At 40.9% G+C, this 16,339-nt stretch overlaps 1 protein-coding gene across 8 annotated transcripts; it reads right to left on the bottom strand.

Moving 5' to 3' along the window:
• Positions 1-4,129: 4,129 nt before the first annotated feature.
• Positions 4,130-8,130, bottom strand: LOC147641031 (uncharacterized). 8 transcript variants are annotated; one of them, XM_086817558.1, is made up of 8 exons: positions 8,009-8,128; positions 7,680-7,772; positions 7,255-7,596; positions 6,439-6,500; positions 6,075-6,303; positions 5,829-5,910; positions 5,486-5,681; positions 4,130-5,377 (listed from the first exon to the last, which is right to left on the bottom strand). In XM_086817558.1, exons 3-8 carry the CDS (start codon positions 7,351-7,353, stop codon positions 5,125-5,127), a joined length of 921 nt encoding a protein of 306 aa, XP_086673684.1. In that variant the 5' UTR covers positions 7,354-7,596; positions 7,680-7,772; positions 8,009-8,128; the 3' UTR covers positions 4,130-5,124. The 8 variants fall into 8 exon arrangements, with proteins under 8 accessions (XP_086673684.1, XP_086673649.1, XP_086673675.1 ...); XM_086817523.1 differs by having other exon boundaries at positions 7,255-7,355; positions 7,541-7,596; positions 7,680-8,122; XM_086817549.1 differs by having other exon boundaries at positions 7,255-7,355; positions 7,541-7,639; positions 7,755-8,122.
• Positions 8,131-16,339: the final 8,209 nt, after the last annotated feature.

Raw genomic sequence — 16,339 nt, 5'->3', positions numbered from 1 at the left:
AACCTTATTTGTGAGGCCACCCTGTGCATGCTCTGTTTGTCGTCTACCGTGAAAGATGCCGAGCTCCTCTTCTATGCCAAACTGTCAAATGTAATGTAGAGGACACTCTTCTTTTCTTGCAACTCGACATCTAATTTGCTAGCGGTAAGACGACCTCCTTTCTTTGAACTTTTCCTTACTGCCAAGTGTGGCTTCTATTGGCGAGCACTAAGCACCAGCTCGTGCACATAGACGCAGCTGCCGGCTCTGTCAGCATTGTGTAGGAGGTAGAGGGTAGCAACAACGCTGTGCTAGAGGCAGAATATGACGGCATGTGTACTCTAGGGGCGATTGCAGATTGAGCAGCAATGGCGACCAATGGTTGGATGTGCTCAACGTGTAGTAGATGATTCAGTCATCATCACCAGCAGCGTCACCCGTCTAGGCAACCACTTGGAGGTCAACCACAGGGTAAAAAGGTGAGGCTTCATGAAAGCGGATTGAAGGGGCTTCCACTGCATAAACTAAGGACATTGCAATGGCCAAGTTAGAAGGCAGGCTGCTGCAGGCGGGAGGAGACCAGGAGAGCAATGACCATGAAAGCGGAAAGCACAGAGGAGTTGTAGTCCACGCAAGACTCCAAGATAGAAGACTCCAAAAAAAAAATGCAAAAGATTTTTTATTTTTTACTTTTTTAAGGAACCTATGCTCTGATACCATATTAGAAACTAAGGTGAGAATACAAGTGAGGCATTCATGATAAAAAAAGAATATGATTGCATTGATACAAATGAGCTTGTACATGGTGCTTATATAGCCATGAGAGGTAACGAGACGTGGAAGACGTGCATCGTCCAACTATCTAGCAATTTGAGTTGCACAACGACATCACTTATTTTCTTGATGATGAAAAAAGAACCAAAACTTCTGAATGACAATTTTGGACAACGCTTGCCCACTTGGTTGAGTCTTTGCTTCATGATCCTTAAATATACCCATTTACCTTCTTTGAAATTGACGTCTCTCCGTGACTTGTTTGCATGCCTGGTGTAAGCCTCTTGAGCTTTGGTAAGACGCTCTTTGACTGACTCAATGATGGCTGAAAAAGTTTCTATCATCTTGTTGGCTTCCAAGGAGGGAGAGATCATCCATGTGAAAGGATGAAAATCTTTGACCAAAGGCTGCCTGCCTCGTACGGAGTTTTGCCAACACTAGATGAGTGAGTATCATTGAGAATCGCATGTACCAACGGGAGATGAAGCTCTCACTTTAACTGCTGATCATGGCAGTACGCTTTAAGCACATTGAAAGCCAACTGATTATAAATCTCAGGTTGGCCATCCGTCTGGGGATGGAATGCATTGGATAATTGCAATTTGGTACTAAAGTTGTCGAATAGAGCTCGCCAGAAGTGAGGTGTAAACTTTGGATCTCGATCTAAAGTAATGGTCCATGGCAAACCACAAACTGGATATACCAATGTCGGATAAAAAGCCGAGCTATATCTTCTATTGTGGCTGTCTGCTTGCATGGCATAAGCATACAAAATTTACCGAATCTGTCAACTATATCGTCATACACTGAGTATTCTTAGATCTAGTAGATGTGGAAAGGGGCCCAACAAAATCCATCGAAATGTCATGAAACGACTCCTCAAGAACATGCAATGGCTAAAGCAATCCTACATGTTTGGTATGAGGTACTTTCACTTTTTGACATATGGAACATGCGGAAACATAGCTGTACACATCCCTGCGCATCTTCGGCCAATAAAATGATCTTTCTAACTTCTCCAAGGTACTGTTGATCCAGCAATAACCACTAACAAGTGAATCATGGGCATCATGGAGAAGTGCCGACCTTTTCTCCTTGAGAACACTGAGTCGACCCTTGTAAAAGAGCCAACCGTCTTGAATGGTATAATCACCCCGTTCTGAATAAAGGGCCATACTTTAAGGAGTTCCAAATTCTCAACAATCTATATACTATGTCTTTATACTACTTGTATCTCCAACACATTGGACTCCTTGTCAGGGCTTATGAGGAGGATGTTGGGGGGTTGCCCTTCACGTCTCTAACCTCCGTATTTCGCCAGCACTAGGCACAGCCCCATCTACGGACCACTGGAGATCGGGCTCATGTCAGAGATGAGAGATTTACAGTAGCATTGTAGCCTGGCACATATGGCGAGCTAGATGCAACGAAGCCATAGAGGGTACCCACACTCCACCTGCGGAGTCCATTAGGAGCATTTGGGCTCGACATCATCCATACTCCTTACAGTCGGTGGGGCAAGTTGCAGGGAGGCTCTGACCGCATGCGAAAGCAGCGAGAAGCTTTCTTGAGGCTTTGGAGGCCTAGCCCTTTTCTTACCGATAGAGGAGGTGATCTCACTTGGCATTACATACCACCTCTATGATTGTCCCCCCCTCTCCCTATATGAGATAGCCTTCTCCTCACAGAGCGGCTAGCCAAAGCGAAAGTGCATCTTTCTCCACCCTTTGATTATTTGATCCCCGCCCTATACATGAGGTGAGGTTGTATCTAGCCCATTGTGGTTGTATTTGGCCCATCATGGCTGTTTTTCATCAACTAATAGAAGGATCTTTTTCTCGAAAAAAAAAGTAGCAACAAAACAATGCCATCATCATGCTAGATAACCTCAAAGCCCAAATAATAGTGCAAAAGACCCAGATCTAGCATCTCAAATGTACCATGTAATTCAACCTTAAAGGCTAAAATCTGATCCACATCAGGACCTATGAGCAACGTGTCATCAACATACAAGACGATGACTAAGAATAAATCAGTACTCCTCTTTACATAGAGGATACTCTCAAATGGATTGTTGCAAAATCCATGTGCAACTAAGTATGTATGTATCTTCCCGTACCATGCCTTGGGAGCCTACTTAAGGCCATACAAGGCTTTCTTAAGCTTGCATACTTTGCTTTCCTAATTATATTTACTCATCATGCTTTGCTCGATGTGAAGAGTTATTTGCACATGTCACACTACCAACTCACGGAACAGTCCCAAGTGTAATGAGCATCTTACGCTGTAATGTGATGTGCTTGCTAGCACCACTGTCGAAGAACCAAACATCATGCATACATCTATTCATGGATCATAGCTGCATTGCAGACACCCAATGTCCACTGAATGGCAACTTTGCGAGATGCCAAGTGACCCACTGATGGCAAAGACCTACAAATGTATTGAAATGACAAAGTGTAGGGATAGAAAGGTTACCTGAATAGAGGATTGCTAACAAAAAGTCAGATTTGAGAGTTGTCTCGATGCCAAAAGTCGATGCCGATACCACCGAAAGAGAGCTCGAAGAATGCCGGATGTGCCTCTATGCATGGTTCAGCTCTGTTCTCATGAAAGCTAAGAAGCCTAGTAGGCTTCCTTTGAAGCTAGGGAAGGTGACTAAATAGGCTAAAAATGCAAAAATGGACTGCAACCTGCATCACACCTATGGGCAGCAAATGAGCTGAAAATGGAGAATGAGAAGTCCCTAGTGATGAAAGCTTGCTCTGATGCCAAATGTTGGAATGAAGGCTGTACCCCCCCCGCCCCCCCCCACACACACACACACACAAAGTATAAGGAGCCAAAGTACAATATAAGTGAACCTTATAAATAAAATAAGGGCAGGTTGACATGAATAAGAGCTCGAGGAAAAAACCCCTCTTATGGAGGGTAATAAGTATCCCGGGTGATCCTACTAATGTTCACTCATCACTACCCCTGCATTTGTCAACATATGAAAGAATTGAAGCCTTAGTGTCAGCTATGACAGCTGATACCACTATTATAACTTTTACAACAAGAATGCCAGACTAGGACAATTTATCTCAACCCCAAACAAGTAGCAAAGCCCAATAGGTACAAATGCTTGAGTAGGGGGTTGCCACGTACTTCTCAACATCTCCTTTCTCTTCCTTTTTGACACACAACTCATTTTTCACTACCTTGGACCTCTAAATATGGTACTTTCCTGAATTTTAACCTCTAAATAGATCACTGCAGGCAACAAACAAAAGAACCCAGGGTAAAATTGTACAACATAGAGGTGCCTTATTTAGTACAAGCTGTAAAACCTGAACTATCACTGGCCCATAATGCACTAAAATAGTTATGGCCCAACGTAAATATACTTGGATAATCAACTTAGATTCATTCCCGTCCTATTAACCATCCTTTAAATGCTTCTGACCATCAAGTTACATTCAAGGGTTAACTGTACTCATTAGCTTGTGATCCTGGTTAAGTTGAATTACGAACAAAGCTTGGAAACTTACTTGAATTACTTCCAAATACTTCGGGCTATCACAGTGAAGCCAAATCCAAGCAATGACAGTAGACAACTTGTTGATTCTTTGCAAGAATGGCATTTATCACCCTTGGCTTTTTAAGAATTTGTATGGTGGCCACATGTGGAAAGAAGAGGACACTCAATTTAATGCCAAGACACTCAAATGTATATATTGAAGTGAAAGTAGAGTGAATGCATTCAATCTACCATCAAAAAGAGGAAGTGATTCTCCTCTGCCTCAACAAAGCTAGACTTTCTAAGTTCTTTCTTTTAGGCCCTTCTTTCAACCCCTTCAAATGTCCTTGCATATGCATGATGGCCACATTTCTCCTTGATCTTTTCAAAAGTCACCGCTTGTTTCCCTGCTTACTCTTTATTTCAATTGTTGGGTGCTTTTATTTCTACCAGAGCGCAATTATGGGCCCCTTATTTATCTCATGTGAAAGTCTCTAAAAGTTTAAATTTGGAATTTGTACTTGATTCTGAAAAGGAGGACTTATAGAGCAAAATCAAAGGCCATCCAGCTAACATCACATCATCTACTGTATATTGATGAATAAGTGCAGGCTACTCATTTGGTGTACTTTAAGACATCCTAATTACTATGAGAAAGAAGAAATATGCGGTAAATTGAGATGGTCAAATAGATGCCTTTTCTAGACTTTTGGCCTGACACATGCATGTAGTTCATGGTTGTGATCATTGCCTACCTTCTGCTGAGCTGGCCGTAAACGTTTGAAAACTTAAAACTTCTATCTGGCATCCATGTATCAAAACTACACTTCCAGAGTGAATTTTTTTTAGCAGTGAAAAAAAGTATCTGCTCATAATTGTAGAATTGTATACAAGAGCTCCTTGTGTTGCAAACAGTCAGCAACCTCAGCCACCTGTCTAACTTTGGAGGAGAGAATCTCTTGAAATTCTTTCGCCTGCTCTTGATATGATTGGTTGGTCAATCTACCACAGCGTGGTATGCTGTAACCTCTGATCGTTCTTTTCTTACCCGTTGATGACTTGGAAAATATTGATTCACTTAAGCTCGCTACCTGAACAGGCTTCTCTTTGTTCTTTGGCCCCCTGCAATAATAATGCAAAAATGTCATTCTGCCCCATAAAAGTGGATTGATGTGTCACCACAGAGGTCAATTGTTAGTTTATATGTGCCAGTTGCACGGCTTTTCCAACCTTGTAACTTGCGCACAAGAACTTTGAAAATCTACATCATCAATGATCAAAGTGGTGCTTGCACATGGCAATTGTGGAAATCGTGGAGGACAGACTTTAGATGGGCTGATTGCCACTTTAAACTTCTCGACAGCTCCTGGCTTTAACAGTTCACAGAAGTCAAATGGGCACCATACGCTAACCTCATCAACGGGACCTAAACATCACACACAATCCAAGTATTCAACTGATGTATTAAATCACATAATACTAATAGCTTAAGCAAGTAATGTGGGAGGCAATAACTCTTTTTTGGATTACAGAGTTTGGCTTCAGCATTACTAACAAGGTATCATTCTTCTACCTAGTAGCTCATCCAAGCCGATGTGACAGATGGTTGCATCCATAAGGTTAGCTTCTTGCAACATTTCTGGAACTGGAAGCTCCTATAAGAGATTTCACCCAGGCGATGAATCAAATAATGAAAACAAGAAAAGTTCAAAACTCATCGAGGACTTCCACTACATGAAGTCAAAAACAATGGCTTTTTACATTGCCATCCTTAGGCACTTGCTAATTAAAGGTCCAGCTAGATATGGCCTTCGCTTACCACAAATGAGATCAAAGTTTTTTTTTGTGTTCCTTTGTCGCCATTTTCAAGCCATTCACTGCTTAAAAAGCTGTTCCTTTTGGAAAATTGCTCTCTCTCAAGGTGAGACTGTTCTTCCGAACTTGTGGACTTGGTACCAAACAATGACCTACATACTTTCTGCCTGGGTCTTCTTTCTGTCATGCTTTCTGAAATATGTTTGAAAGACTTTAAGTCTTTTTCTTGTACCCTGCCAAGGCTCATGACGTGAATGTAAAGGCAGTGCTCAAATGCACTTTACGAATCATTTGTTGGCTGAGTCCTCTCCTCCTCAAATCAATCTAAGTTCATAGATAATATGTGATAAACAAGATTGAAGACATACCTAGTACTGTGAGGTTCACAGAGTAACCTTGGAGTGCGTGGAGGTATTGTGGATTGTTCCTGCTGTGCCCCAATTGACATCAAAAAGTGGGTACAGCTTGTTAACGGAAGAGAGTTTAGAACAAAGCTCAAAGAAAGCATAATTCCTTATCATAGTTTGCATAAGGACACTATTACAAAAACTTACATAAAAAAGTAACCTCCTTAAATTGACCATACTTGGTAGGTTTTTCTGTTGCATTACCCCTTGGAATAACCTTTTTTCTTTTGTTTTCTTAATCGATGCTTAGAACTAGGAATGTCAAAGTTGGTTCAAAAATCCCAGCAGATGCAGCCCTTTTTAAAAATTGCAACAAAGCATTGCTTCTCTCATAGTTCAGATTCAATGTATGTAGACATACATCGTTGGTTCAAAAACCCCAGCAGATACAAGTTGCAACAAATCTTTGCTTCTCTCATAGTTCAAAATCAATATATACATACATTGCTGAGAAGCTTAGAGCTTTAGAAGTAGGACCATGAGTTCACAATAACTTGCATGTTTCCAGGTTTTGTACCTCATTGTTGCTTGAGGTCTTAAATTAGTTTTAAAAAACATTAATAAAACTATCATAAATCCAGCACTAAGTCAACCAAACATCAGAGGTTATGAACAGCTGTCCAAAATGTTGCACAAGATTTCAATGGGTTCACCTAAGGACCAGGTTTATGCAACAAAGAAGACTATCCTTCTCGACCTCATTAAGGATGAGAACATGAAGTGTAGATGAGTGCTACCAAAGGATCCACATTTTCCAGAGAAACATAATGTGCTTACCTGTTCCCATTTGGAAGTACTTGGGTTGAACTTGCTTCCTGCTGTAGTTCTTTGGACAGGGAAGGGGCTGGAGAACCTTTTGCGCACATTGTTATCCATACCTTCCAGAAATATAACACCGATCTCTTTAAAAAAGTTTTGAAATATTACTTCTTTGCTTACAGCTTGGCATAAATCTTGATTTGGCACCAAATCAAACTTCTACCAGAATCAGAATCAAGGCATTGAACTCACATATATTTGGCACCAAATCAAACTTCTACCAGAATCAAGGCATTGAACTCACGTATTTTAGGTCATTATTTGTACACGTTGGACGACAAGATGATAACTCTTCCAAAACTACAGAAGGGGAAATAATCATCGATACTTTACTGTAGTGCATCTGTTTTACACATCATTGAGTACGCTACATTGAGCCAGACCTCATGGGATCGCGCAGTCCTCATCTTCTACGGCTAGTGAGAAACACTAACAACATTCTTTTGTCCTTCTCGTACCTGATGGTTTCATCTTTTCTGATCTTCGAAAGATAATCAGTTCTTTGCGGTCTTTTTATCATGTTTATCAAGAAACTGTTTCCTTTACAAAACGGCAACCTAAAAGGATGTTTCTTGCAGCGACAAGATACCTTGATACAAGAAGACTGCAAATATACTGAGCAAAGAAATCTACGAACTATCCACACACACACACACACACACACACACACACAGTTTTTCGCAACGAAACCCTAAAGGCGCACAGAAAGTACCTTCGAAAACTGGAAACTTCCAACGCTGTCTCGACAGGATTGCAGAGTCTAACAGGTCTTGTTTGAGAGTTCTTGGAAGACGACCAACTCATCGCTGTGCGAGTGCTGCCACAACTTCGTCGTGCTAACATTCGAAAACGAAAGTAGATAAGCAAAACGGAACAAAAAGTAATTAATCCATGCGGATGGAACAAAAAATAATTAATCCATGCATAACAATGTATAGACAATGATACAAATAACTATCATGTCGATCTTTGTCTTCTTGCATAGTTATGTTTGAGCTTTATGAATTTTCTATTTTGGAATCCAATGATTGTCTACATATATTAATAAATACATATGGTGATGTAGGTGGACAGTCGATACACTTCCTCGCTAGAATTTACAAAATCCAAGGAACATAGTATCATGCATTTACAAGTGAGTTTGATTTCTGTTCTTGTATTCTTCAAGTACGTTGTTTTTGCAATATAGAATTCTCAAGAAAAACTACAAGAACACAAATAAATTTACCTAGAGAGAATAACACTTCTTACACACGTAATAAGTTTACGAGCACATGTTTCTAGCTCTTTGACTAAGATGTAAACCTAATTAGATGCAAATACATCCACTACAGGGGCTAGAAAATGTGAAGAGCCACCCTAGAATCCAAAGGATAAAGATGTGAAAATAGTTTGTTTTTTTTTTTAATGGAGGGTATCTTGGCTATGCAAATGGAAGGTATTAATAGTAAACTCTATTGGTTGTGGAGATAATTATGGCAACAACATTGATGTGAATAAAATCTTAAGTACTAAGAGCAAATAAAACAAAAAGGGATTACCAAGCTAAAAATTAATATGACACAAAGTCTCAATGTAAATGAAGCATTCTACTCTCAAGCTAGAAATGGATCAAACATAATGAAACATAAAAGTCCAAGAGTGGATTACCACAAAGATAACACACAATTTCACAAAGTTCAAGAGTGGATTACCACAAAGATAACACACAATTTTGTGTTATTGTAAAGGCATATGCAAGTGATTTAAAATGTATATTTAAATAGGCCTCAAAAAGAGGGTACCCAGTCTCTAAAACTCCACCTCCCCAAATTTTCTCCACTTGTCTAAATAAATGGGATGCCACCTAGAATTGAGGGGATTCCACTAAGATTATATAGAGAGGCATTTAACTTTAGAGCATTTGAAGATGGTTCTTATATCATAATCTACACAAAGATGCTTAATCACATATGTATAATTCTCTACACCACCACTTAATCAAGCATCAACCATGGAGGGTGTGCTTAAAGTACTCACAATTTCACTCATATCGAAAGAACTCTCTTCCACTCAATTACAAAATTAAAAAATCTCTCTTCCACTCAATTACATGAAGCCTCCCACTCACGCTCACATATACTTACATAAAGTTTACCACCAAGGATATAACACGAAGATTACCACTCATGCTCACATATACTTACATAAAGGAGGATATAACACGAAGATTACCACTTACATAGAAAGTGTGCCACATAGGATATAGAGATGGTGACCACATTGGTCATAAACTCACAAAGATAAAGTTGAAACCACATTCAAGATCACGAAGTGAAGATCCACCATGATTGTATGTGTACTCCCACTATAAAGTTATTGATCATGAAACACATAAAGCCAAATCTACTACAAAGTTATTGACGATGAAACACATAAAGGTCCATAAGAAGGTTGCCACTAGTGTTGATGAAGAGCCTACAAATATCACGAAGGTTTTATTAGTGTGATGATGCTTGAGTGACCAAATACATCTCACATAGTTGTGACTTAGAAGTGCTAAGTCATCCTCAAAGCAAACAACACCATGTATGTGTTAATCTCGTGAAGACCGTGTTCAAGTCAAGAGCTTACCTTAGCCTTGTTGAAGCATGTGTCATTGAGCCTTGCCTTCGAGCCATAAATGCAACTTCCTGATGTGGGTGCACTAGCTTATCCACTTCCTTGTCACACCAGAATTCTCCTTGCTGATGGGGTGAAGGGAGAGCTCTCTTCGCCTAGATGGAGGAAAATATAGATGGTCCTTCGGGATGGTTCTCTCTCACAAATAGCAGGGGGAGAAGAGCTAATGGAAGAGGAAAAACCTACAAGCCTTATTCAAGCAAGCATCCATCTAGCATGCATGAATTTAATAGCATATAAGCAAGCACGAGTAGAGAAGAGAAGAGCTCAAAAGTATTCTATTGTAAGGTACAAGTGGCTAGTTTTCACCCTATGCTAACCAAACTTAAAAATGGTATGGCCTCTACTACTAGCCTTAAGCAAGTATGTACACAAAGTCCTTAGACTTTCCCTATTAGAAATTAAGCATAATGTAGGGCCCCTTTATACATTCTAGCACTATCTTACAAAACATAAGTACCCGTTCAAGTAGGTAAGATGGCAAAGTGCCGTATGATAGTAGGTCAGACATACCCCTCTTCCTAATGGTGACCGTGTCCTCATGTCACCCAAGTCTTCGATGGTAGAGTTGCTATCTGGGTGGAAAGGTGTGGATGGTCCAAGATATGCCATGAAGTTGGCATGTGAGGTTAAATGGTATACTTTAGGATTGATCCATAGCCAGATGCAGGGCATATTGGTGAGAAGCTTTGGGTAGCCTTGATGGTAGGCTAGCATATTGAGACATCACATGGAAAGTGATAATAAGCGATGTAGAGGTACTTCATGCTAAGCCTCTGTTGGTTGTGGAAGTGGCATGAAAGTGATAATAAGTGATGTAGAGGTTCTTCATGATAGGCCTCTAATGGTTGTGGAAGTGGCATGGACCCTTCAACATTAGGTAGTTGGAAGATCAGTCTACACCTGTTGTGAGATTGGTGAAATGCATGCCACGACCACCATGGAATGATTTGCATGTGTGGATAACAGTTCAGATACCCCAAGATCATAACGTGATGCCTAGAGATTGGGCTTCTTTGTGGTAAACACATGAGCCAAGATGAGGTTTTGTTGTTGTTGAATTTGAATCAAAGCAAAGGTTGCATGCATTGAAGCTCGTTGAGGTACCTATAAGGTCAAGGGTTCTTCAGGCAATGGGTCGTACCATGGGCTAGACTTACGCCCACTCTGGCTCCCCCATCTAGAGATGTACCTAGAGGGTTAGCATTGATGAGGTTAGTTGCAGGTACATGTGTTTGTGTGTGCTCTGAGATGCAAGATATATAAAAAATGTGATGCCTGTAGTGAAATATGAAGGTGGCGTGCATGGACAACAATGGGCAAAAGGTGTACCCCTATGTGTGTGTGTGTACTCCAACTTGAACATTTCACCAACTCAAGTACTTTCTTCGACTCTCTTTGTTGCTTTCTTTGATATTTTCTCGACATCCTTTTTCATGGGAAATCAAGATCATTAGATTATTGATGCATGGCAGCAGCTGGCTTACCCATAGCTATAATGGAGCTAGGAGGCCTTGTGGATTGATGGATCTGACGTTAGCAAGCAAAAGGGATAGAGGCAATGTGGATCAATGGGTGGTAGGGTCGAAGAAGAAGAGGCTTCTGTAGATTTGAGGAAGGTCCATCTCAATGGGTCCCACCATGGGTAGGGCTTACACTCGCCCATGGTCTCCCCATCCAAAAATTTACATGGACAGCTATCGAGACGATGGGGCTTAATGCAGGTGCTTGAGCTATCATGGCCTATTGATGTGTCTACTAGATGCAGAGTAGCTTGTGTGTATATTGCAAGTGTTGTGAATGGGCATTGGGCAAAAGTGGGCCCATCGTTCTAGTGAAAACTCCAACACACTGCTTTCTTCGACACTCATTTGTATGCTTTCTTCTTCGACTCTTACACATGGTTGGAGATGGGGAATTGAGCGTTGATGTGTAGAGAGGCTGGCTAATAAGGTGGCTATAAATGAGGTTATGTTGCCCATGAGAATGGAAGAATTTAGGACACCCAATATGGCATGTACATTGGTAAAATGTGAGCCTGAATATCATTAAATAGATCCGGGTGCATTTTGAGCCTCTTTTTGAAGTGTTGGTGGCTCTTTGGCCCGCTTGCTTAAAGCATGGTGATGTCGATGGAAAGAAGTAAAGCATTTGAGAACTTGCGCAACTTCAAGGTGAAATGCGAGATTATACAATGCTGACCTTGGCATGCAGCGTTGCATTGACCTCTTGGGTAGCTCTACCTCACTTGATTTTAGCATGGTTGGAGGAATTTTTTTGCGCCTTGGAGGGAGATGTGGAGCTCGGTTGATTCTTGGGCTATTACTAGCTTTGGTTGCATTATCAACTGTTCTCCTTGGTTAGGTTCTCTTCTTTGTTCTCTTTTCGGGGGAGGTTTTCATGTGCTCTCTCTTGCCCTCGTTCTTTCTCTCTCTCTCTTTCTCTTTCTTTCTTCTCTTCTTTTTTCTTTCTCTTTCTTTCTTGTTGTTTCTTTCTCACTCTCTATCTCTTTCTTTCTCCTTTGCTTTCTCTCTCTTTCTAATATTTTTTTTATTATTTAAAATAAATAATAAATTAAATTACAAAAATAAGTTTTTTGCTTATTTTTTTTTATAATATGGTAATGTGAGCCTACGTGATGACGTGGTTTTAAAGTTTTTTTTTTGTGATAACATGAGCCTACGTGATGATGTAGTTTTAAGTTTTTTTGTGATAGTGTGTGGAAACATGAGCGTATGTGATAATGTGGTAAGTTTTTTTTTCACAAATGTTTTTTTGGGTGATGGCATGGCAAAGTGAACCTACGTGATAACATAGTAAGTTTTTTTGGTGTGACCATAGCAACATGAGGTCTCAAGTTTGTGTGTGTGTGTGTGTGTGAAAATTTTCTCCAAAGGAGGACATGGGTCAAAAATTTAAGAGAAGAAATTTAAAGGGTTTAACGATAGAAAATTTAAAGGGTCTAAGGGTAGAAAATTTGATAGGGCCTAAGGGGGGGTAGTTTTTAGAAATGGGCTGAGTGCATATGTGTGGGTGCACATGTGGGTGAGTGTGGGTATCTGTATGTGCTATGTGCTCATGGGTGCATGTATGTGTTTTTGTTTTTTGTTCGTTTTTAGTTTTGTTTTAGGTTTCAAGTTTTTTATCATTCCTAGGTGAGTGTATGTACAATTAATAGGAGTGCTATGTTACATATATGATGGGGTTTTAAGATTTCAAGCTTTTATTCATTCTCAAGTATATGTGTATGTTTACATATGTATAATAGAGTTTAAAGGTTTCGGCTGACCATGGGTATTGGTGAGTGAAGGCAGAGAGCTTGCCCATCCACAATGAAAGCCTTGATGTCACTGTGTCGACTTTGTTGGTGTGCTTGATTGAGCTTTGTATTTCTAGTTCTAACTTGCAAGTTGGGGTGTAGCACACATGGGTGTTGTGGGGTCATGATGATCTTTATGAGCCTTATTGGGTACTCGACGGTGCCACAAACGTGTGTGCATGGCACTCTTAGGGTTTTACACCATGGGTGGCTCTTCTTTGATAGGAATAGGAATGGGTAAGGCCACTACATTGGGCAAGTTGTTTGGCGTGTCCACCACGGACTCCTTTGACTTATCTAAAGAAGGTGGTGCTAGCACATAAGTCAAGGTAAAATTCACTTCACTCCATTCCTACTTAAGATTTGGTCTCTCCACTCCATCTTTGGTCTGGCGTTTTGATGGAGTGGTTGTAGAGGCTTGTGGTGTGGGTTTTCTTAACTTCTAAACCTGAATGTAAGGGTTCCCTTTGTAGCAAAATCTTGGTTGAAACAACAGAATGTTGCCTGCTACTAGGGTTCCCTTTGTAGAAGCCTTGTACTCTGTGTAGCAGCTTAGTTGGAACAATAGAATGTTGCCTTGTTGGGCTTGAACTCGCGTTCAAGGCTATTGCATGACTCTTAGTAAAGGGGTGCAGGTTTTTAGGACCGAAACAGACGGATTTCTATCGTAGAAGCCTTTGGTTTTAACATCATGACAGGGATCCAATGGGGTCAAGGTTTGGGTAAAACTATGTTACATGGGGATACCGCTTGGTAGATATCTACTCATGGGTAGGCTTTTAGCTAAATGGGGTGTGCCAGGTCTTTGCACATGGGCATCGTACTTTCTTTGGCTAGCCAAGGTACTCTTGGGTAACCACCCCACTCCTTCAAGGGTTGTTGAGGTTAAGGTTTGGAAGGTGATATTCATCTTCCTCGTCGAGGTTTTGGATCTCTATAATGGTTTGAGGGGGTGGTCTCGACACGAGCAAGTTCCACAATTGGTTCTATTTCAAATCCGTTGAGCACAAAGAGGGATGTCGTATGACCCTCTTCTCTGAATATCCATCACCACTAATGTGTGGTGGGAGCTCAGCCCTGAAGGTCTTAATCGTTGCATCTTGAAGAGGTTTAGATGTGTTCTCATCGGTAGCAACCTTGACCACAAGGCTCATGCCTACAGGTGGTGGGCTTCCCTAGGCCTCCCAATAATCAAACGTGAGGCTGATCAGCACTACCAACCAAGATTAAGACCGTCGTCATTTATTTTATCACTTTTTTTAAATAGTGTCCCACCTTGTTCATGGGCACTTTTGGCTGTCCTTTTGTCTTGGATATGGAAGAAGAGAGCTTAGTGTGGCACATCTCATCCTCCTCCTCTTTAGTTTTAGGAGGGTGGGCTCTTAAGTTCCTAGTCACCCACTCGAATAAGTCTCTCCAAAGTTGAGAATTTCCTTGTAAAAGAGAACTTATCAAGATTGAGACTTCCAAGGATAAGTTGTGAGGCCTACTATGTCCCTCGTGTGATATTTTAGCTCATAATCACTCGGAGGTGGGGGTTTAGATGTACTAATTTATAAGGGATGCACATTGATCCTTCCCTAACGATGTGGTGCCTCTAATGGGGTGGAATTGAAGTCATCACCTATCACATCGAAGAAAATATTATGGTGACTATGATGACACATGGAAGGCCAACTTTCACCTCCCACTGAGTTCTCCTTCATCACGACATCTAGCAATGCAAAATCTTGTTGGATTAGTCCTAGAGGAAGAGGCTCTAGAACTAGCTCTTTTTGTGCATTCTTATTAAGAATGGTCATGGGTTCAACTACATCCTTCGGCACACTCTCAGGTTCCCTTATTTGTTATATGATTAACTCTAGAATAGGGTTTGGGATACTCTTAGGCAGGGTGAGTGGTTCATGCTTGACCAATTACCCAAGTAATGGCTCTAGTTCAGCCTGCACCTTCCTTACAAGTGCTTGGGCATGTTTCATTTGCTCCTTCTACTACAACATGGGGTTGGGGTACCCTTTGAGCTTCTTTGGAGGGTTTGCATAGTCAATGGGTTCCATTTCTTTTTTGAAAAAGTTGGTTTAAGCGAGAGATCACATGCTGTCTCTACTTCATAAGGGAGACACCTTTGGAGCTATCATCCGAACCACTTTTAATGGGGTCGATGCCACTGCCCTTAACAACAATTGACCATGCATTGTGTTTCTACGGCTCTTTGAGGTTTTCTTCTTTTGGACCTCTAGTTTGTCCTTTAGCGCCTTTTTAAGTGCTACAATAGCCTTTGGGACTTGTGCCTTAGGCTCTTTGGGTTACTGGCTTCAAGGTTGAAGCTTAAGTTTTCTGCTTCTTTGCTTACTTGGATGTTTCCTTGCCAACTTCCCTCAACTTGGTCTAGAGCCTGTGATGGCATTAAGAGGGACTATATGAATAAGTCCTCCTTGTACAATTAACAAGTTAAGGCTCGCCCCAAAGGTGACTGATGCTCCGAACACTTGGGGGGTGATTAACACATTGTTGGGACAATCCTTGAAAGCATGATCGAATTCCACTCAGGTGATTGTCACTCTAAGAGAGTGTGAGTGGAAGGAGAGATGGAGAGATCAAACCTTGGTGACTTGGTGCATAGAGATGGATGTGTGTGTGTGTGTGTGTGTGTGTGTGTGTGTGTGAGAGAGAGAGAGAGAGAGAGAGAGAGAGAGAGAGAGATGCGATAACACACACACAAAAGAGAGAGAAAGAGAGATGCGATAACACACAAAAGAGAGAGAGTTGTTACACATCACAATAGTCATTGTATTATGATAATACTTCCACCATATACAATGCTTTGTACAGGCACCAAGGCACTATCTTATGTTCTCTTTAAGAGGGTGTAGAGAGAGATAAAGAGACGTGATAATACACACAAGAGAGAGAGTTGTTACATATCACAACAATGATTAGATTATGATAATACTTCCACCATGTATACTGCTTTATATAGGCATCAGGGCCCTATCTTATGTTCTCTTTAAAGAGGGTGTAGAGAGAGATAAAGAGACGTGATAATACACACAAGAGAGAGAG

The sequence above is a fragment of the Cibotium barometz genome, chromosome 2 (genome assembly GCF_041138505.1).
Source record: "Cibotium barometz isolate CiBa-2024 chromosome 2, ASM4113850v1, whole genome shotgun sequence".
NCBI classification, from domain to species: domain Eukaryota; kingdom Viridiplantae; phylum Streptophyta; class Polypodiopsida; order Cyatheales; family Cibotiaceae; genus Cibotium; species Cibotium barometz.
The sequence above is the reverse complement of the archived record's forward strand: the minus strand, read 5'-3'. Positions and strand labels throughout refer to the sequence as shown.